The 20,572-nt window shown below is 37.2% G+C and overlaps 2 protein-coding genes across 5 annotated transcripts; both read right to left on the bottom strand.

Moving 5' to 3' along the window:
* Positions 1-2,193: 2,193 nt before the first annotated feature.
* Positions 2,194-3,732, bottom strand: LOC116317417 (ladderlectin-like). Its single transcript, XM_031736173.2, has 6 exons — positions 3,582-3,732; positions 3,421-3,503; positions 3,114-3,232; positions 2,846-2,980; positions 2,566-2,677; positions 2,194-2,417 (listed from the first exon to the last, which is right to left on the bottom strand). The coding sequence occupies exons 2-6, from the start codon at positions 3,488-3,490 to the stop codon at positions 2,353-2,355; spliced, it is 501 nt and encodes a 166-aa protein (XP_031592033.2). The 5' UTR covers positions 3,491-3,503; positions 3,582-3,732; the 3' UTR covers positions 2,194-2,352.
* A 10,479-nt stretch (positions 3,733-14,211) lies between these two features.
* Positions 14,212-16,197, bottom strand: LOC116317419 (ladderlectin-like). 4 transcript variants are annotated; one of them, XM_031736175.2, is made up of 7 exons: positions 16,038-16,197; positions 15,870-15,947; positions 15,708-15,737; positions 15,372-15,481; positions 15,103-15,237; positions 14,888-14,999; positions 14,212-14,562 (listed from the first exon to the last, which is right to left on the bottom strand). In XM_031736175.2, exons 2-7 carry the CDS (start codon positions 15,928-15,930, stop codon positions 14,492-14,494), a joined length of 519 nt encoding a protein of 172 aa, XP_031592035.1. In that variant the 5' UTR covers positions 15,931-15,947; positions 16,038-16,197; the 3' UTR covers positions 14,212-14,491. The 4 variants fall into 4 exon arrangements, with proteins under 4 accessions (XP_031592035.1, XP_031592036.1, XP_031592037.1 ...); XM_031736176.2 differs by having other exon boundaries at positions 15,372-15,478; XM_031736177.2 differs by having other exon boundaries at positions 15,708-15,734.
* Positions 16,198-20,572: the final 4,375 nt, after the last annotated feature.

The following is a 20,572-nucleotide window of genomic DNA, read 5'->3' as shown; positions in this document are numbered from 1 at the left end:
TGAACATCGACAGCATGAGAGGTAACGTGGCAAAGTAACAGAATAAACGATTAAACAAAGATGCGCCAATACAATACGAGGAATAAAGGAAATGAAATAAAATACAAAACACAAAAATACGGCAGTGGCCTCTGTCTGTGCAGAACAAAATACAAAGAGCTAAATCACACAAGGGTCCTTTAAAAAATGTGGAAGTGTTACATACATTTTTATAAACACTTACATTCCACAGCAATCTCAGCTCACGTGGAATACTGGAGCACACAGACAATCTCGCAACTTATCCCTTGCATGCAGAAAATGGCCGCTCCATGCTGCACATAAAGGTCCTTTCCATCATACATTTCAGAAATACATCATCTTGTTAAAATACTGACGCTTTACCACTGCACTACAATTATACCAGTATGTTTCAACGAGTTATGTGCATATTTAACAATTCCTTACCAACAATTTAACTCCTTCACAACCTTCCCGTTCCATATCCACAACAAAAAAAGTAAACAGGAAGTCCCAAGATGCATTACTTGTTTAGTTTTTTTGGGAAAACTGCAGTTAACCCTTAAGCACTGTGATGGTTTGGTGTGGTATATGGGGTACAATGATAGTGGGTCCATTCTTCATCAATGGAAACCTCAAGGCCACTGGATATTTAAAATTGCTACATGATGATGTGTTTCCCTCTTTGTGCACTGAAGCTGGCACGTTCCCTGAGTTTTTCCAGCAAGATGGTGCACCACCACATTATTGGTGCCAGGTCCGAGCATTCCTAGATGAACAGTTTCCTGGAAAGTGGATTGGTCGTCGTGGGCCAGTTGAATGGCCCCCAAGGTCTCCCGATCTGACCACCTTAGACTTTTATCTTTGGGGTCATCTGAAGGCAATTGTCTATGGTGTGAAGATACGAGATGTGCAGCACCTGAAACTACGGATACTGGATGCCTGTGCTGGCATTTCTCCTGCGGTGTTGCTATCAGTGTGTGAAGAGTGGGAGAAGAGGGTTGCATTGACAATCCAACACAATGGGCAGCACATTGAACACATTTTTAAGTGGTCAGAAACTTGTAAATAACTCATGAACGAATAAAGTTACGTTGAAACCAAGCACACCATTGTTTTTCTTGTGACATTACCAATAAGTTTGATGTGTCACATGGCCCTCTTCCTATTGAAAAAACAAAAGTTGGTCCACCACGGTCACCACCCATCTTGAGGAGTTTGCCCCCTCACATATACTAATGTGCCACAAACAGGACTTTAATATCACCAACCATTCCCATTTTATTAAGGTGTATCCATATAAATGGCCCACCCTGTACTTTTACTTTTTTAACAATGTACAGCACTTTGGTCAGCCTGTGTTGTTTTTAAATGTGCTTATAAATAAATTGATTGATTGACTGACTAATTGATTGATCATGGTCATGACAATTTGCAGATTATTGATCAAGGAACTGACCTCACAGCCCATTGTTCATTCAGTGGGCTAAAAAAAAACGCACATTACAAATTCAGCTTGATCCTGAAAGAAACCATCCAACTCCAGTTTATGCCACTTGTCATCTCACAACTCATGTAGCTGTATGTAAGGAATTCTTCCGGGGTATATACAAAATTATTTACTCCTTTGTCTCATAAACTTGCCTTCTACCTTCATGACAGACCAGGAATTATTAGATCACTTCCTGAAACAGAGTATTCAGGAAGTATCAGTAGTAAGAGGGTATATCATTCGTACAGCTGTATCCTGTAAGTACCAAAAATCAACACTGAGTGAAATTATGGTCACATGGACCCCTAGTTATCTACAGCTAAATACATAGTTTTGTATAATAGCTATACCACCTGTCACTCTTACCTGTTGAGTGAATGTTCATAACTGTGTGTAAAGGTACTATATATTCAGAGTCATATGGAATACAGTAATTGTTTTATTCAGTTTTGTAAATGATAATTGTAAAGGATAATTAAATAAATTAATAAGGCTTTAAATGTTGCCATTGATTCTTTTTTATGGTGCTAGATGAATTACTAACTGCAGAAATTATTACTGTATTAATGATTGACTGCTTAAATATGATGGCTGACATGGCTGTTGGTTTTTTATATTTTTCTCCTTAGCAGCAGTGAATCCCTTGATATATGTGGGAGTAGACCCATGACAATGTGACAAGTAACAAAGACACAAACCAGTATGATTCAATGCATAAGGTTTTAATGATGGCGATGATAAGAGCATTTCATTCTGGGAAATGAAGCTTTGAAGCAAAAGAAACAAGGTAAAGATGTAAATCAGCAACACATTCTTCTGGAGGATTATTTGCCTTCAAGCCAGACCGGGAATCATCGAAATTACTTCCTGACGCAGACAAATGGGTATCGGTAGTTACAGGGTATGTCATTCATGCATTTGCTTCCTGCAAGCACCAGAATTCAACAATGAGTGAAACCATGATCAAGTGGATGAATACTTATCTATACTGAAGGAAATATTTAGTTTTGTTTCATAACAATCTTTTAACCATAAACATTATTTGCTACAAAATACTCTATTTTAAGATTTACCTGTAAAGTTCATGTGCATGCAGTGCTCTCTGCGGTGAAGGTTGTTAGGCTCTCCCCGACACCAGAACGCGTATCTGAAACGAGTTCCATCGATCCAAAACCAATAACCCTCCTACATAACACAAGAAAATAGACAAAAATGCATTAAAAACAAACTACACCCCCAAATTATAGAAATGTGGTGAACATGGCAATATACTAGCAAAGTACAGTGCTTGATGAGTAGATTCAGATTTGTAACTGTCAGACCTTATGTATTGTATATTGGTGAGTATTATACCTGTTGAGCATCAGACCCTCCAATCCATGTAGTCTTGTATGTATGAGTTGCATAATAAATGACACGCTGAATCATCCGGTACTCCCAGAGGTTGTGTACCGATGCCAAGTTTGCATTCATGTACTGACAGTATCTCTATAGTGGAGATCAACACAAAGCAGAAAATTCAAAGTGAATAAAACAGAGAAAATCTCACGAAACTTGGATTTAGAAAATATTAAAGTAAACAGAGAAAAAGTAAATGGTAAATCCATATCACTGTTTTTACCTGAGCCTGAGCCCAAGTCATGGGAGTGTTAATATAGCGGTAGTTTCGGTTGCCATATTTAGTCCAGCCGCTATACCTGGCGCAAGTACAATAGGTTCTCTTTTCAACATGCTGCTTTGCTGAAGACAAGCAAAGAAGCAAAGAATATTTTAGTACAAGTAAATGACTTTCTTGTATCTGTAAACACATTTTGTATTTTTCGTGTAATTGTGCGTTTTTGTTTTTGATTCTATGTACACATGTTGGATTTTATACATATTTTTTAAAATGTCATTTGTTCTGGTGAAAATCTCTAATGTCAGCCAACCTGGTGGATCAGCAGCAGTGATCAGAGCCAGCATTGCACAAAGAAGTGCAGACACAACCACCAGTTTCATGGTGATGTAGTATCTGTGAAAAACAGAAGACATCAGAGGACATCAAGACATCATTAATTAGAGAAAGGATAACATAGATTTTATAGCAGACCTCTTGTAGAATTTCTTTTCAGCACCGACTGGTAGCTTTAGCCTTCCAGTGAGAAGGTGCTGAACAGCTCTATGGTCGGTGCTTATATACTGTTTCTTTGAAGCTTCAAAATTAGGAACTAACACTGAAAAACTGACACGTGCAACATGTGATTCATGCTGGACATATTTTCACTGCACCTGATTCTTTCTCAACTAAAATAATGACCTCATATTAACTTCTTCCCTTTTCGGATGTTCACTTAATTTTACACATTGACTAGTCCACAAAGAAGGTCCACAGAGTACAACCACAAAATATTTGATGTCTTTAATTGAGATTAATTGATATGTATGTTAGAAAAAAAAATCAAACATCAAGTTAAAGCAGGTGTGTCAAACTCCAGTCCTTGAGGGCTGGTGTCCTAAAACTTTTAAATGTGTCCCTGCTGCAACACACCTGAATACATTTATTAGGTCATTAGCCATGATGGGAATAACAGCCAGTAACTAGTAATCTAACTAATTAGTATTTTTATCATTACAACGCCGTTACCGAAGCTGTCTTCAGCTAACTGGGAGCTGGGGGGTGAGACAGAAAAGTAGTCATGTCAAATCAATCACATGACTAATTTAAGATGACATAGCATAGCAACCTGAGTTTCCATTTTTGTGTTAAAAGCAGGGACTTCAAACTATATACCAGTTTTTATGATAAATAATATACGCAATGTTTTTTCCTGAATACTATTGTCACGTTTACTGTCTAAGGACAGCGATAGCAAGCACTCAAAAAAAAAAAACAACAAAAAAAAAAAAATACAAAAAACACCCCTTTCCTATTACTGGCAAACTGTACCATGTCGATTAATAAAACAATTATATGGCAACCTGTGTCATTTGGTTGTTTAAGAAGAGGTCGAAGTTTTAGGAGTGACAGCAACGACCGAGAGAGCAAAAGAAAGAGAGAGTGAGCGAGTTTTGAGATGTGAGATGTGATGTTTACTGTGTTTGGAATGTGTAGTTGGTGTGTTGCCTTGTGTAGTTAGTGTGTAGTGTAGTCGATTGTTTTGTTTTGTGTGTCAGAACAATGACTCAACAGCTGAATCTCACATGTGCTGCCAAAAAGCCACCAAACACAGACTGCAGTGTAAACGCTGTCTTCAGGTGGAAAACAGGAGGCGTGATAAACCTCCTGCTGTCAGGCCTGCAGGTATCAGGCTTGTGATGTGCTCCTCTGTCTTATAGTGAATAGAAATTATTTTTGGGAGTGGCACAAATAATGTGTGTGGTATCTTATTTGATGTAGAACACCTGATTGTTCTGTAAATAGTTCAAAATGGTTATAAAAAGACGCCTTGGCTGCATTTTTAGGTAAAGAGCTGCATATAACATCGTTGTTTGCGAAACTTGAGCATAGGTCTTTAAAATTTTAAACTTACAATATTTGCATTTCAAGTTATGAAAATCATTCGTTAAACATGTTTGTGGTTGTTACAGTAAAAAATAACTTTTTTCTACTCGGATTTTATGTTTTTAGTTAGTTAGTGATTTTAGATCAGTGTGTTAATACAGTATGGCAAAATGAAAAAATAACAGTCAATTCAGACGTGAGGCTGTGCTGAAAAGAATGATACGAAACAAGGCAAGGTAAATAGCTTTTCATGGGGAAATGCAGAGGTAAACTCATAAGTATTCAAAAGCGGCCAACTATACCCTGAACTGCAGAGGCTAAACATTTTTTTTAACCCTCTGGGGTCCAGGGTATAATTGGCCGTTTTTACCTACTTTTGATTTTACCTCTATATTTCACCTTTAAAAACTGTTTACTTTGCCTTGTTTGGTATCTTTTTTTTTTTCAGCACAACCTCATGTGTCTGAATTTACAGTTAGTTTTTCATTTTGACTAAATGTATTGGCACAATTGATATAAAATCAGACAAAAAACAGAAAATCCGAGTAGGAAAAAAAGTGAAATTTTTTATTGTAAAAACAACAAACATGTTTAATGAATGAGTTTCAGAACTTAAAATGAAAATATAAATAGTAAACTTTAAAAACCTATGTACAATTTTTGAAACAACAAACTTATATGGAACTATTTGCCTAAAAATGCAGCCAATGCCTCAGGTGTTTTTTGTCCATCTATTTACAAGATGATCAGGTGTCACAAAAAGACTTCACACAAATCATTTGAGCCATTCAAGAAAACAGTTCCTGTCCACCACAAGACACAGGGGCACACCACAGGCTTGACACTTCCAGGGTGTGTCACTCCTCCTGTTGTCCTCCTGGAGACAGCGTTTACATTTGAGTCTGCCTTTAGTGGCTTTTTGGGCAGCATCTGTGTCGGTGACAATTTGAACAGGAATGTGTTCAGCTCTCCTGCTGTGGGGAACACCTGTCTTGTCCATGCCACAAAGCTGACACACCAGCTCCACCATGAAATCTTTGTGTGCCATGGGCTGAACCTGATTGGCACTGCACATCTCATGATGCATGATGAATGCATTTGTGGTCACAATGTCCAAAAAATGCAGCAACATGGTCCTGTACCAGCGAGCAGTTTTTCTGTGAGTGGAATAATACTGAATGAGCTGGTCACACAAGTCAACCCCACCCATATTTTTATTATATGCCATGATTGGTCTGGGACGGGATTTCTCTGATAGCCCAGTGTCCATCTCTATCCTTCACCTTTCTCTTCACTGTCTCCCCTGAAAATGCAGGATGGATGGTGGAGCACACAGACACCTCCTGTGTGTCCATCCACTACACAAAAACAAGTGGGCCCTCTCTGATCCATCTCATAGATCCCCTTTGACATTTTTTATTCAGAACATTTGCCGTCTCTTTGGGGCATCCTTTTCTTTTTTTTACTTGTAGGTGCCACATGCACCAAACCTCATGCTTGTCAGGTCCAGGAACAGTCTGGGACTTGTATAAAAATTGTCCATGTAAATATGGTACCCAGTGCCAAGACAGGAAGGCTGAATAAGATTCATCACCACATCATAGGCCAGCCCATGCTCACTTGCAGTTCGACTCTTGCCAGTGTATATGGTAAAGCTGATGGTGTAGCCAGAGCAAATTTTCACAACTCAAAATCAATATCGCTGTCAATCGCTTGCCACCGTAACTCCCACAGTCTTCCCCTCAGCCTCAGCAACCAAATGTCGCGGGGTTGCCATATCTTTTTTTGATTGGTTGATGTGGTTCATTTTTCCACCAATAGGAAAGTGGATGCTGTGTTGTTGGGTGGGGTGTGGGTGGGTGCGGATTCGCTTGCAATGCGAGCGCTGTCTTTAGAAAGTCCGGTGTCTATCGGTTCGTCTTGCAGTAAACGTGACAGCAGTGCTCGGGAAAAAGTATGCCGAATATAATTAATCATAACTCGGGTTTGTCTTGGCCTATCGACACAATTTAACAACTGGTATGTAGTTTGAAGTTTGCACTTTCAACACAAATTGAAACAGAGTCTCAGTGAGGCTCCGTCTCATCTTTAATCGCCGACATCATTTTGACGCACTGGCACGTCCGTCGACCCCAGAGGGTTAAAGTAACGCACAAGTTACTTTTCCTAGTGTTTAGTTACTTTTGTAATATTGTAACTCAGTTACTTTTTTGAAGAAGTAACTAGTAACTGTAACTTATTACTTTTTCAAAGTAACTTGCCTAACACTTGTCATTAGCTAGACTATAGAACGACTGCATGCTGCGGTGGCAATTCAGCCAGCTGATTCATGTTATAGCAGCTCATGAGCAGAGATGGGCAGCAATGAGTTACTAGTAAAGCGTTACTGTAATCTGATTACTTTTTCAAGTAATTAGCAACATAACAGGATTACTTTTTTGGAGAAGTAATCAGTAATTAGTAACTAATTACTTTTTTCAAGTAGCTTGACCAACACTGCTCATGACAATGACGTAAGCACGTGCGACGTCCATGGCAACAAAAGACGTGTGTAGATCAATGGAGTGTGGGAGAGAGTACAACCATATAGCGTTTAAAGCATGGACATACTTACATTACTTTAATTTTTATTCCATTAAATTGACAAAAACATTAGCGTAAGCTGTGCACTCTGGGTGGGAAGAAAAAAATTCTTTCCACAGCGAAAAATAAAATTTCAAAATTGAGCAAGTACCTCGCACACTGCCACGGGAATGTGAAATTCACAGAGAAACCCCCGGATCCTCCCACTGACATGACCGCTGCGACATCCACCGGCCCCACTCCTGCTAAACAGGTGAAAATAGAGTTTTCCATTTCATTCAATTTTATATGATGCAGAAAAAATAGAATTGGGCTGAAAGGTCTATTGCTTTATTGCGTATTCAGGTTCTGTATCATGTTTTTAAAAAGTAACTAAGTAATAAGTAACTGATTATGTTTGAAAATAAGTAACCAGTAATGTAACAGGATTACTTTTTTGGATAAGTAATCAGTAATTAGTAACTAATTACTTTTTTCAAGTAACTTGATCAACACAGCTCATGAGTGAATGAACATGGTTCAATGAAAGAACTTTTAGAACTACATTTTTTAAAAACATTTACTTACATTTATTTAAATTTAATGTAATAGGGTTAGGGGTTGCCACAGAGTACAACCACAAAATATTTTGTGGTTGTACTCTTTGTGGACTAGTCAATGTGTAAATGCTGAAAGAAGAAGTGAGTCTGGGATAATTATTTTGGTTGCGAAAGAAACGGGTGCAGTGAAATTATGTCCAGCATGAATCACATGTTACACATGTCAGTTTTTCAATGTTAGTTCCTATTTTTAAAGCTTCAAAGAAACAGTATGTAATCACTGACCGCAGAGCTGAGTTAAAGGATAAGCTATGTTCAGGGCGATTAAAATACTGCCATGGTCCCTGACATGGAGCACAGTCCTCATCGACATTTGTCCCTTTTTTGTTTCAGTGTCTAGTCTTTCTTTCCTGCCCTGTGTCAAAGTAATGCTGGTGTCTTACTGTTAATTTTTTTCTTTGGCTTGTGATGTGTTTAGTTCCCCACTTTGTTATATCTATTGTTTCCAGCCATGTGTCTCACTTGTTTTCTCTCCCCACGTTTTCTGGCAAGTGTATATATTATCTCTATCTGTTCATTGTTGTGCAATCCCTCATGACTGTGTGAAGCCTGGCTCTGTGTATTCCTGTTCTGAGTTTCACTGCATTAAATATTTACTAGTTATTTTGCAGTGTTTTGGTAGCCTTGTTCATTATGATTTCACTCCTGTCTACTTTGCATTTGAGTTCACAATCATCATCTGCCTATCTGTGGCTGGTTCACTCCTCATCGTCCACCACTGCAGTCTGCCTGCTCATCATCATTGCCCACAAGATGAAGCGTGGTCCTTGATTTTGAAAAGTGCAGCTCGCTGACTGTCACGGTTGTGGGTATTGGTGTGCTGGCCTGCCTTTTCTCTTTATCTCCAAGTTCTGTATATAGTGTTTCTTTTTAGTCGCAAAACCAGGAACTGATAAAGAAAATAAAACATGCCAGCCAGGCTTTCCCTGTGCTTCTTTCAAAATAATTGTCTTCTTCTCCTTTCGTTTACTCATTTAATTTTATAGATTGAGTACTCCGGAAAGAGGCTCCACAGAATGTTTAGTATGTTTAATTAAGATTTAATGTGTGTTTCATCATTAAATCTTGCAAAGTCTTAATTTCACAGTAGAAGACAGAATTAATAACAAATTAACTACTTTTTAAAGTGAAGAATTTTACTATTAATAATAATACTCATAATTTTGAATCAGATACCAGCATCACATCTGAAAAAGTTGTGGGCATGAGACAACAAAAGTGTTATAAAGTAAGTGATACTAAAAAGTTTAAAAAATGCATCAATCATTATTGCAGAGTAATTTCAGAATTTGTTCCTTAATATAAAATTATGACGACTGAATTTTATTTATCATCAGCACCTGACCTGTTAATCATCCAGCCATAAAAAGCACCTAACTCGAGGGATAGGTTGTCCGACCCCTCGGTTGATCCATCTGCAGTTCACTGAGGCTTCAGCAGAAATGGTCTCAGTGGAAGGGTGACCATCACGTGGCCATTCTCTACTAATGGAGCCAGGGAGTATGCCAAATTACACACGAACTGGACGGAAATCAGTTGTATCAGGTCTGAAGGAGTGATTAATCAAGATTTGAGACTGATGGTTCAAATTTTTGCCAGAAGAAAAAAGTCGACAGGGAGGCACAATGAGTGTCTACAGCCATATGTAAAACACGGTGCAGCCTCTGTCATAGTTAGAGGCTGCATTTCAACCAAAGATGTTGGGGATCTTGTCAAAATGAATGGAATTCTAATATTATAAGCACCATCAGATTATGATCCACCATGCAATACCATCTGGGAGTCACTGCAAATATTTCTAATTTTCTAATTTTTCCCAGCAAAATCTAACATACTAAATGTATGTTTCTTGTAGAGCAGGATTTCTGCTGTTGGAAGGTTCTTGGCATGGATGAGGCACAAAACAAAGTCCCAACTCACAAACATTTATATCGATACAGTTTACATTTAAAAATATTTTGGTAGATATGAATCCATCTCTTGTGAAATAACTTTGGTTTTAAAGGATGTTTTGAAAGCGGCTACTTCTTCAGAATGTTATCAAGATGGTTGGCTAACCGATCATGCCACAGATATGGTCGGTTCACTTTCACCATCATATTAAAGCACAACAATATCATTAAATTTCAACATTATTCAGGTGTCAGGTTGGCTTGTCTATAGGACTCATAAAGTAGGCTGTGACTCAGTGAGGCAAAAAAGGTACAAGCTTCTTTTTTTTTTAACACTTCCTCTATGAGAATGACTTTCTAGGTCTGACACTTTATCATCCATTTCACCACTGTGACTACTTTTAGGACCCCTTTGTCTTTATGTTGAAATAAAAACCATACAATTACAAATCAATTTGTCTGTCTTTATATTGCATGAAGCACCCAGTGATCCAGAAGTCCAAATGCTTTCATGGATGAATGTATTACTCAGCAGAGATAACAAATGAAGTTTTTAGTCCACATGGTGGACTAAAGCTCAACATACTGAGTTAGACATGAAATATAATTCTTGTGAAATAATTTCTTAACTTCAGTTTTGAAAGCTCTTCCTTCTTCAGAATGTTACTCAGGCTGTTGGCTAATTGATGATTCCATGATAATGAGTTTAGCTGCCACGAACATATGCTCGACTTTTATGCTTTGCATGGTAATACTCACATACTATAAAAGTGGTTTAAATTTGAACCATTTTGACATTTAAAAGCAATAAAAAGCACCTTAAGTCTATATATATCTTATACTGCCATAATCATGCATACGCTTTGATTTGAGTTTTACATATGCACAAAGTACAAGTACAACTAAGTGCTTGTCTAATTTGTGAAAGAGTCATCTCTGACTCTTGGTTCCCAGATATTTTTATTTGACTGTCTTTCTGGATTTACCTCCTGGATAAAATGTGGACCTACCAGCACACTAAGTATACTCTGATCTCTGGACCAACCGTGCCCCACACATTACATAACTTTTATAATAAACAGTTCAAATTTTGTACAGTTACTGCATTTGAGTCATTTTTTTCAGAAAACCTTAACAGTACCTATTGAATATAATCGTACTGAGACGTAATGCAGATGGATGCTTGCCTAAACTGTCAGATAGACAGAGACAACTTTGGCGTATTAAAAACAGAACTTTTACCGAGCTTGTTCCTCCTTCGTTGTCTACGGATTGAAAACTTCCAAGGTGAAATTATGATTTTCATAGATTTTAACAACTAATTTTGTGCATTTTGGTGAATTACAACTTTTATGCTTCACTTTGCATTCTTCCTTAATCCATTTAGGGAAAAATGCCTCTATTAAAGTGGAGCAAAACAAGGCATCAAGTAGAATTTCAGTTATACTGGAAATAACTTCACTAAGGCTCTCAGGCATTTTGTACTGCTTTTAAATAATCATTAGCATTTTTTGTCATTTCTTCCCTGTACTGAAATTATTTTCATTCTTTTATTTTTCCCTTTTCCCATTTTCAAATCTGAAAGTTACCATGTAACTCGTCGATGGTTAAGACAGCTTGGCTTAACTAATAATCATTATAGGGCTTCCCCTATTAATTATTAATAATAATTGAGTACTCAGACAAAAAAATACATCAACACTTAAAATTTTATTTAAAAAATAAAATAAACACAAACATAAATATTTAAGCAGGATCATGTCAAATAAAATAAGGTATACATGTAATCTAAACTAAGACATACAATAAAATTGACTGTACTCTCTTTCTGTAGGCTTTCTGATATTAATAGGAGGCAAAAAAGGAGTTCTGACAGGTAGAATTGATTTGTGATCATGTGTTTTTGTGCATGTGTGTGTTTAAGTGTGTTAATGAGTTACCGAGTTTGTCTATAAGCAGTTAAAGGAGTACTGGTGGCTGCAATGAAGAAAAGCAAGCATCCACCTGAGCTGACTGACTCAGTTAGAGCCCCAGCTGTTTGCTTTGCGGTTAATTACTTTCTACCAGCATGTTGGTTTTCAAGCTTTTAACATTGAAGCACAAATAACTAAACATTTATGTTCACATGGAGGACACAGCTGAACATACTGAGTTGTGAAATAATGTCTGAACTTCAGTTATGCAAGGTTTGGTCGGATGCTAGTTCTCACGTATTGCTCTCAAATGTCAAAAAGGGTTAAATTTGACATTTGAAAACAGGAAAAGAAAAAACTTTGTGGATTTTGATCTTATTGTCAAATGGAAGAAGAGCTCTAAATAGAGTGAATAATTGGTGCATTTATTGATCATGAAAAAAATTGTACCCTCACTTTTCAAACTTGACAGTAACGATGTTGACAGGCCTTCACAGGTCTTTGAATGTTCAAATTTTAGCAGTGTTACCGGGGTTTTAACAGCTAATCATGTTTAATGTAAGATACAAAACAAAGTTTAATAATGATTGTGAAACATTCACAAAATATTTATGTTCCTACATTTAACAAAGAACATCTCAAGTCTTGTGAAAAAACTCTTCAACTTCAGTTTTGAAGAATGTTTTGTTTCTTCTGAATGTAACCGAGGCTGCTGGCTAACTGATGATAAGACCTTCTCTTCTTCCTTATCTGTTATGTGTTGTATAGTTAATTGATTTATTCTTAGTTTATTACCTGCATAAAATTACTTCAATAGAAATATGACTGATGTTTTAGGGATATTATTGGTAGACACCCACAAAATAGTACAAAGATAGAGCAAAATATCATCACATGCTCGCCTGATGTGTAACCCACTGGTTCACAGGACAAACTTTAAATGGTATTTTCAAACTTGCTATAATAATAATAATAATAACATAATATTAGTATATGGTAATACAAAAGTTTCTGCTTCCACACCTAAACAAAAGAGCAATTAAAAGCAGGGCTTAAAGTGGGATTTGGCACTTGTGGAAACCCTGAGATCATTTGTAGTGGCTACAGATCGTTCTTAATGAAAATATACATAAGTTTCATTATTCACATGAGTGCATGTAACATGGCAATGTCGAGAGCCAGGAAAAAAAGAGGAAGAAATGATTCGAAAAAAGGGGTCAGAATAGGAGAAAGGATAAACATAAAGACAGAGCAAAAGTCGAGAAAAAAATAGTAATTATTTGTATAGCGCTTTTTAGAACACAGATTTACAATGTACTGTACGATTTTAATAAAAGCCCCAAATTAAAGATAAGTATAAGTGTATAAGTGTTCAAATATCTCAACCACACATACACACTCAAACACATAATCAACCTTATGGTCAAATCTTCTTCCAAATAACTGCAAACTATGGCCAAAAATAAAGAGGGAGAAACTTATGGCCCTTTCCTAAAGGACATGGCATGTGCAGCAGGAAACCGTTATTGTGTGGCGCAAGCTACAGAAAAGACTGCCACATCCTGTGTAAAAAGGAGTGCTAACCCGTAAAAATGTTATTTTAGCAGTCATTTAAAACAACAGATTCCGCTAGAGAAGGTTGTCCCATAGTTTTGGTGCCATAACACATCAAAATCATATCACCTGTGGGGTTTTTGTTTTCTCCCTGCACTTTATATTCTGACACCACCCTAACTTTCCCTAGATAAATACTTGCTTCATTTTTTTTTCAGTGTTTATTATTGTTCTATTTTATTTTTGTTATTTCATTTATTTCTCTGTAGGGAACTCACAAAGAAAGAATTTCATTGCTCCCGATCTTGATCATCAACTAATTTTTCAGAATTACCCTGAGACAGGATGCCTCTAATTTCAGAGATATTTGCACAAATGTGAAAAAAACAAACAAACAAACAAAAAACAGTCAATTGTTCAATATGAACACTAAGGAATGTTGGAGTCTTCTTTGACGAGGATATAGCCTTCAAGGTTTTACTACAGAAAATTATCAGTAGCAAACTGCCTCTATATGAAGCTAAAATTTCACAGCAATCAATATACATGTTCATATTTCCTACCATAAAACTTTCATACACATCAGAGACAGCTGAGCGAAAGGCCTAAATGATCTTAAATGGAATGATGCAGGTGGATGTCTTGGACTTTAGTTATTAGACCCATAACTATGTGGAACAGACGCAAAGACCAGTTGGATTCAATGCTTGAGATTTTAATGATGAAGATGAAAAAGAAAAGTTCATTCTGGAAAATAAAGATTTACTAAAAGCATTCTTTCCATTACACATTCAGTTTGCTCCTATTGAAAGAGAAAACCAAACTCCACTTTATTTCACTTGTCGCGTCATTCCTTATGTAGCATAGTACAGCAAAGAAAAAGAAGTAAAGATGTAAAATGGGAAACAGATTTTTCAAGGGGGATATATGAGATCGTTTGCTTCTTTGCCCGGTTAACCATGCCATCATGCCAGGAATTATCTTCTTTTCCAGACGCAGACATATGGGTATCGGTAGTGACAGAAGATATCGTTCATGCACTTGTGTCCTGTAAGCACCAAAAATCAACATTAAGTGAAACCATGATAACATGAACACATACTTATTTGTCCTGAGGAAATCATTTAGTTTTTTATGATAGTAAACCACCTTTTGATTATAGTTTCACAACATATATAAATACATAAATATATAGATAACATTTGATATATACATTTATGTTCATATTTAATGAAATACCACAATATTCTGTTATGTAATATTTTAAGAAAGATACTATTATTTTGAACTGAAACAACCAGTGTAAGTATTTGACACAACAAACAAGTCTGGATACCCCCAACATCAGCATTATACTTTATTTATAGACTTACCTGACCAGTTCATGTGCATGCAGTGCTCTCTGCGCCAATAGTTGTTAGGCTCTCCACGACACCAGTACGTAAATTTGAAAGGAGTTCCATCGATCCAAAACCAATGATGCTCCTATAAAACAGAACAAAGTGGACAATAATGGTTAGATGATGGTTAATGATGGTTAGATTAATCTTTCTAAGTGAAAGCCTTTGTTTCATGATTAGTAATATACCTTCTGAGCATCAGAGCCTCCAAGCCATGTAATTGGGTAACTGTGAGTGGCACGATATATGACCCTTTGAATCACCCGGTACTCTCTGAGGTTGCGTACAGATGCCAGGTTTGCATGCATAGACTGACAGTGTCTCTGTATTTGAGATCAACAGACACCAGAAATTTAAAAGGAAAAAAAAGTGATTTAACCAAGCTGGACTTTATAAAATATTCAAGGAAATTAACAGAGATGGGATAAATGGAAAAAATCCAAATCACTGTTTTTACCTGAGCATGAGCCCAGTCCAAACGATAGGGAAAATAGCGGTAGTGTCGGTTGCCATACCTAGTCCAACCCCGATACTTGTACCAATATCTCTTCTCAACAAGATGTTCTTCTGATGACAAGGAAATAATACTTGAGTAAAAACAATTAAGGATTTTTAAAGTGTACATATTTGTTGGTGTGTATCATTTCTGGAAATATTTTGTCTTCAGGGCCTCAAAACAACTTTGTACCAAAGATTTAGCTGCACATAAGCAGGATATTGATGTGATGCTCTTCTGTTCAGCGTCACAGAAATGTGATTAATTTGAGTGAAAATCCTGAAAATGTTGACCAACCTTGTGCCTTTGCCTCCTTCCCACCTTCTTCTGGAAGAGCAGGACAAAGTAAAACATCAAACTTTCAAATTTAACAATCAAAGTTAACAGTTATATTCATTCTGTTATTTGTATGAATGTTCACACATATACACATTATCTACATTAGACTGCAATGCTCACCAGCAGCAATGATCAGAGTGATCACTGCACAAAGAAGTACAGACACAGTCAGCAGCTTCATGGCAATGCTTAGTATGTCTGTGAGAAACAGAAGACATCAAGACATCATTCATTAAAAAAAAAAAACAACAACAAAAAACCCCCAACAGAATAGATATTGTAGCAGACCTTTTGGAGAATATGTAGAATATTTGTAGAATGGATTTCGTTTCAGCACCAACTGGTAGCTTTAGCCTTCCTGCGAGAGAAGTTGAACAGCTCTAAGATCAGTGCTTAAGTACCCTTTCTTTGGTGCTTCAAAACTAGGAACTTACTCTGAAAAACTGACATGTGCATCATATGATTTATGCTGCTCAGACATTCACTGCACTCCTTTCTTTTGTCATCAAAATAATTGCCTCATACTGACTTGTCCATGTAGTTGTACATATTTATTAGTTCACAAGGTTCGCTAGAGTACAACCATGAAATATTTGATGGATTTCATTAGGGTTTAACCTTAGCCTTCAGAGTCAATTGCATGCCCTGCTGTGCTGCCCTAGTCGTCAAAATAGACTGGGAGTTCTACTAAGCAGCCCGTCTTGAGCTTCCTGACACCTAATGCAAAACTCCAGTGAACCTACAGTCTGAATTCTGTCCTGCCACAGCCAGTGGATCCCAAGCCAATGGTTCCCACACTGTAGCCAGTGGGTCAAAGTGCACTCCTGCCTTCTGTGCTTCAAATTTGAGTCCACAATAATCAGCTCACACAGCAACACTTGACAGATACTTCGTCATCTGTGTTATTTTCAGTCTTTTTAGAGTTTTAATTTTTTTTTAAAAATCAGCCTGTCAGTATGACTCTCACAAAGTGCCCACAGGCCAATAGCAAAACTGGACTCACTGATTTTCTTTTGCCTTGACTCACAGAGATCCACAGCAGAGACGGCAAGAACGTTTTACAGTGTTTATTGAGAAAGCAAAGACTAGTACATGGCACAGTGAGACGTAGATTAGACAGGAGCATGGCGTGGGTGACGTGGGTGGCATATTTGCGTGGCCATGGATCAATAAGAGAAAACTGGAGTGAAGCGGGCACGTCTGGAAAAAGAGGAGAACGGGGTTAAGATGGTGGTGAGATTAAGGACACTTGGAGAAGGCGAGTATTGCTGGTATTGCTTACTTGTACCCAAGGTGGAGTTTGGCTTTGAGAGAGAGGTGGCTAGAATCCAGGTGAGTAATGATAGGGCTGGCTGACCCGAGTTCCACTGCGTCCGAGACGGTGAGAGATGGCTGGAGGCAAGGTTATTATCGTTAACGAAAACTAACAAAATAATGAAAACTGTTTGCTTGTCTGTTTTGTTGTTTGTTTAAAAAAACATTTTCGTTAATGGAAATAAAAATAAAAACAAGACTTAAAGAAAAAAGGAAAACTAACTAAAACTGTAATGAGCGTTCACAAAACTAACTAAAATTGACTGAATTTATAGAGAAAATGTGTTTAGTTTTCCTTGATGTGTGTGTGTCATACATTAGTCTAGTGTGAAAATGAAGTGTCGTTTCCAGGGTTTTTTCTTGCTGTGCCTCATTATGCCAGCAGGTGGCAGGTACGTCAGTCAAGTCATCTATGTTGCTGCTCCATCCACGTGTAGTATCATGTCAGCAAAAGTCAGGAGAAAGCACCAGAGTCCAATTTGGGATTACTTTGAATAGTGGCCAAGGGCAGAGGTAAGTAACTCACGGTGACATAAGTCATGGTGTGACTGCTTGGAGAAAAAAGAGGTTAACATTAGTTTCAATCAAAAGCATAGAACAGAGAATTTCTTCAAGGCCTCATGATAACCATAAGGTAGCTGACTAGTGATGGGTAGGTTGCAAACGAAATGGCTCTTACAGCCGGCTCTTTGAAGTGAACGATGCCAGCCGGCTCCTTATTGGGAGCGTGGTTTTTTTTTCCTTTCTCTTGCCCTCTCTCTCTCACTTTTTCTCTCTCAGCTCTTAGCAGAGGGGGCGGGGACGGTAGTTACACTGGCAGCAGTAGCACACGAAAAGAGCAGGACGGAGAGAGAGAGAGAAAGAGAGCCTGGAGCTACAACAAGGGACCACATCATCACATTAGAAAGGTATAGTAAAGAAAATGAGTGACACTAAGAAAAGAAGCAAAATCTGGAACTATTTCAGTTTTATTGACAATAAAAAGGCAGACTGTAGAATCTGCAAGAAAAGACTATCATATAGAGCCAGCTCCACAAACAACATGCACAGGCACCTGAGAACTGTCCACCCATCAGTGCAATGGGAAGAAAAAACAGTCAGTTGAGTTTAATATTAATATTTCTAAATGCCAGTTGTTTTTTGTATTTTATAATTTATTTTTTTTACATTTTGTATGGTGTGAATAAATAAAATAATATTTATATAATAAAGATATATAAATAAAAAACATTTTTTTTTACATTAGTAGTTCATTTTGTGCATAATTTTATATTGTTGTTGATAATAACTTAATTAAAGCAACAAAACAACCTGAAGAGCCGCTTGGGAGCTGAAAGAGCCGGCTCTTTTTAGTGAGCCAAGCTGAAAGAGCCAGTTCTCTAAAAAGAGCCGGAATTCCCATCACTATAGCTGATAGACTGGCAGACTCTTCTTCTATATTTTCATGACGGTTGGCAAACAACTTCAGGTGCATTACTGCCACCTTCTGGACTGGAGTGTGGATCGGAACAGCTTTTACACCCTTATTTTCATATAAAGACCTGTTGTTCTTAAAAAGCCAAATATCGCCCTATAAACTACATCACCTGTATCACTTTGTAATGTTTCTTTTATCCTTAATTGAACTCTATTTTTTTGTAATTCCCGATTTGACTATTTGCCTTTTCCGCCTATGTTTACTACATTCTAACATTACATGTTCAAATGTTTCCTCTCGTCCACAAAATTCACTATTCCCTGTCTCATGCTTATTCATCTTTTTTTTGTGTGTTATTTACATCTGTTATGACCAAATCGTACTCTTGAAATTATATCATCTTCTCTTTTAGTTTTATGACTTCTTCTACATTGTCCAACTCCTCTCTGTATAATAGTATCTACTTTTTCCTTTTCTGTTCCATTGTGCCTGCCACTTTTCCTTTAACTTCACCTTAATTATACTTTTAACCTCACCTTTACTGTATTTTATATTCATATCTACATGACTTCTTCTTGTTGCACCTTTTGCAAACTTATCAGCCTGTTCATTTCCATCTACACTGATATGCGCAGAAATCCATAAAAATGTATTTCTGTTCATCTACGTTTGATTTGATAAATTAAATGAATTATATCAAAAAAAAAATCTTGTCTAGAAACATATTATACAGTGGGACAAAAAAGTATTTAGTCAGCTACCAATTGTGCAAGTTCTCCCACTTAAAAAGATGAGAGAGGCCTGTAATTTTCATCATAGGTATACCTCAACTATGAGAGACAAAATGACAAAAAAAAAAAAAGGAAAACCACATTGTCTGATTTTTCAGGAATTTATTTGGTGGAAAATTATGCTTGAAAATAAGTATTTGGTCACCTACAAACAAGCAAGATTTCTGGCTCTCACACAACTGTAACGTCTCCTGAAGAGGCTCCTCTGTCTTCGCGGGTGGCGCAGTGAGCTCCTGGGGCGACGGGGAGGCGGGATGAACAGATGTGCTGGGGACGAGTGATTGATTGTGACTCTTTTTATGTTGCAGTGACAGTCGAGGAGGGTGGTGAGCGGACATGATAGACAAGCGGGAGTGTCTGTGTCCCATGCGTTTGTGCTGAAACCACAGTGAACATTGTTAATGGACTTGTGTATGTGTGTCGGGGTCCGACTTCACAGTTAGTTCTGCCTTAGGGTCCATCTGCCTTCTTCTTTTTATTACCAGCCACAAATAAATGGCTCGCATTTTGCTAAATTACAGTTTTGTTCCTCAAATGTCTGCATTTGGTCCTCCTCCTCCACACAGTCTAACAGACTTTGACACACTCCCATTACCATGGCAACCACCTCTTGCCCTCTGGTCAGGCCTGCATGAAGAGATCAGGAGGGGGAAAGGAAAAGGAAAGAGAGCTTCTCTAACCCTATAAATGTACAGCTCTGTTTCCTCAGAGAAGGGGCTCTTGTCTTTGCCTGTTAGTATCAGAGCGTTCAGACTACCAAAACCTCTCTACAATACACTGTGTGCACTAAAGAATAAAACAAATGTGTGATGCCAATTATGAGGTATATAGCCTTAAAGATATAAAAAAAAATACATTCCAACACTAGGGCCTAAAAAGAACAGTAGAAAAGACAAAACATGGCATCTTATTGTTTTTAAGTTGTGTGTAGTTAATCAAAATGAACTGTTATTAGTTCTTTATGGAAAAGGTAATAAGAAGGACAAGAGAATATATATCCTTTTGTTTTGTTTTTTTGTTGTTTTTTCAGTCTATTTAGTATAATTGAATGATTGTACTCCGCGATAAAAATTAGTCAAGCAATTCTGACAAAAATGTATTTGAATCAATGAAGACTTAAGTAAAATGTGTCCTTTTTAAAAGGTATTTTATCAATCATTTTCCTTTTTACCATTTCTTTTGTATACTCACATATCAAACAGTAGTTAAGATGAATTCTGGAAATTATCATCAGACCAACTTAATATTAATACTTTATTCTGGATATTGTTTAGGATCTCCTTCAGTAAATGCTTTGAGCT

This window comes from Oreochromis aureus, linkage group 3 (genome assembly GCF_013358895.1).
Source record: "Oreochromis aureus strain Israel breed Guangdong linkage group 3, ZZ_aureus, whole genome shotgun sequence".
NCBI lineage: Eukaryota > Metazoa > Chordata > Actinopteri > Cichliformes > Cichlidae > Oreochromis > Oreochromis aureus.
Note: the sequence above shows the minus strand (reverse complement) of the source record. Positions and strands in the feature narration are given on the sequence as shown.

What these genes read in the sequence shown, in the direction of transcription:
- LOC116317417 (XM_031736173.2), bottom strand. Translation starts at nt 3,490, where the DNA reads ATGAAACTGGTGGTTGTGTCTGCACTTCTTTGTGCAATGCTGGCTCTG. An exon ending in GAGGGTCTGATGCTCAACAG is followed by an intron (nt 2,678 to 2,845) that starts GTATAATACTCA and finishes TGTGTTATGTAG; the next exon opens with GAGGGTTATTGGTTTTGGAT. An exon ending in CATGCACATGAACTTTACAG is followed by an intron (nt 2,418 to 2,565) that starts GTAAATCTTAAA and finishes TGGTGCTTGCAG; the next exon opens with GAAGCAAATGCATGAATGAC.
- LOC116317419 (XM_031736175.2), bottom strand. Translation starts at nt 15,930, where the DNA reads ATGAAGCTGCTGACTGTGTCTGTACTTCTTTGTGCAGTGATCACTCTG. An exon ending in GAAGGAGGCAAAGGCACAAG is followed by an intron (nt 15,482 to 15,707) that starts GTTGGTCAACAT and finishes CCTTGTCATCAG; the next exon opens with AAGAACATCTTGTTGAGAAG. An exon ending in CATGCACATGAACTGGTCAG is followed by an intron (nt 14,563 to 14,887) that starts GTAAGTCTATAA and finishes TGGTGCTTACAG; the next exon opens with GACACAAGTGCATGAACGAT.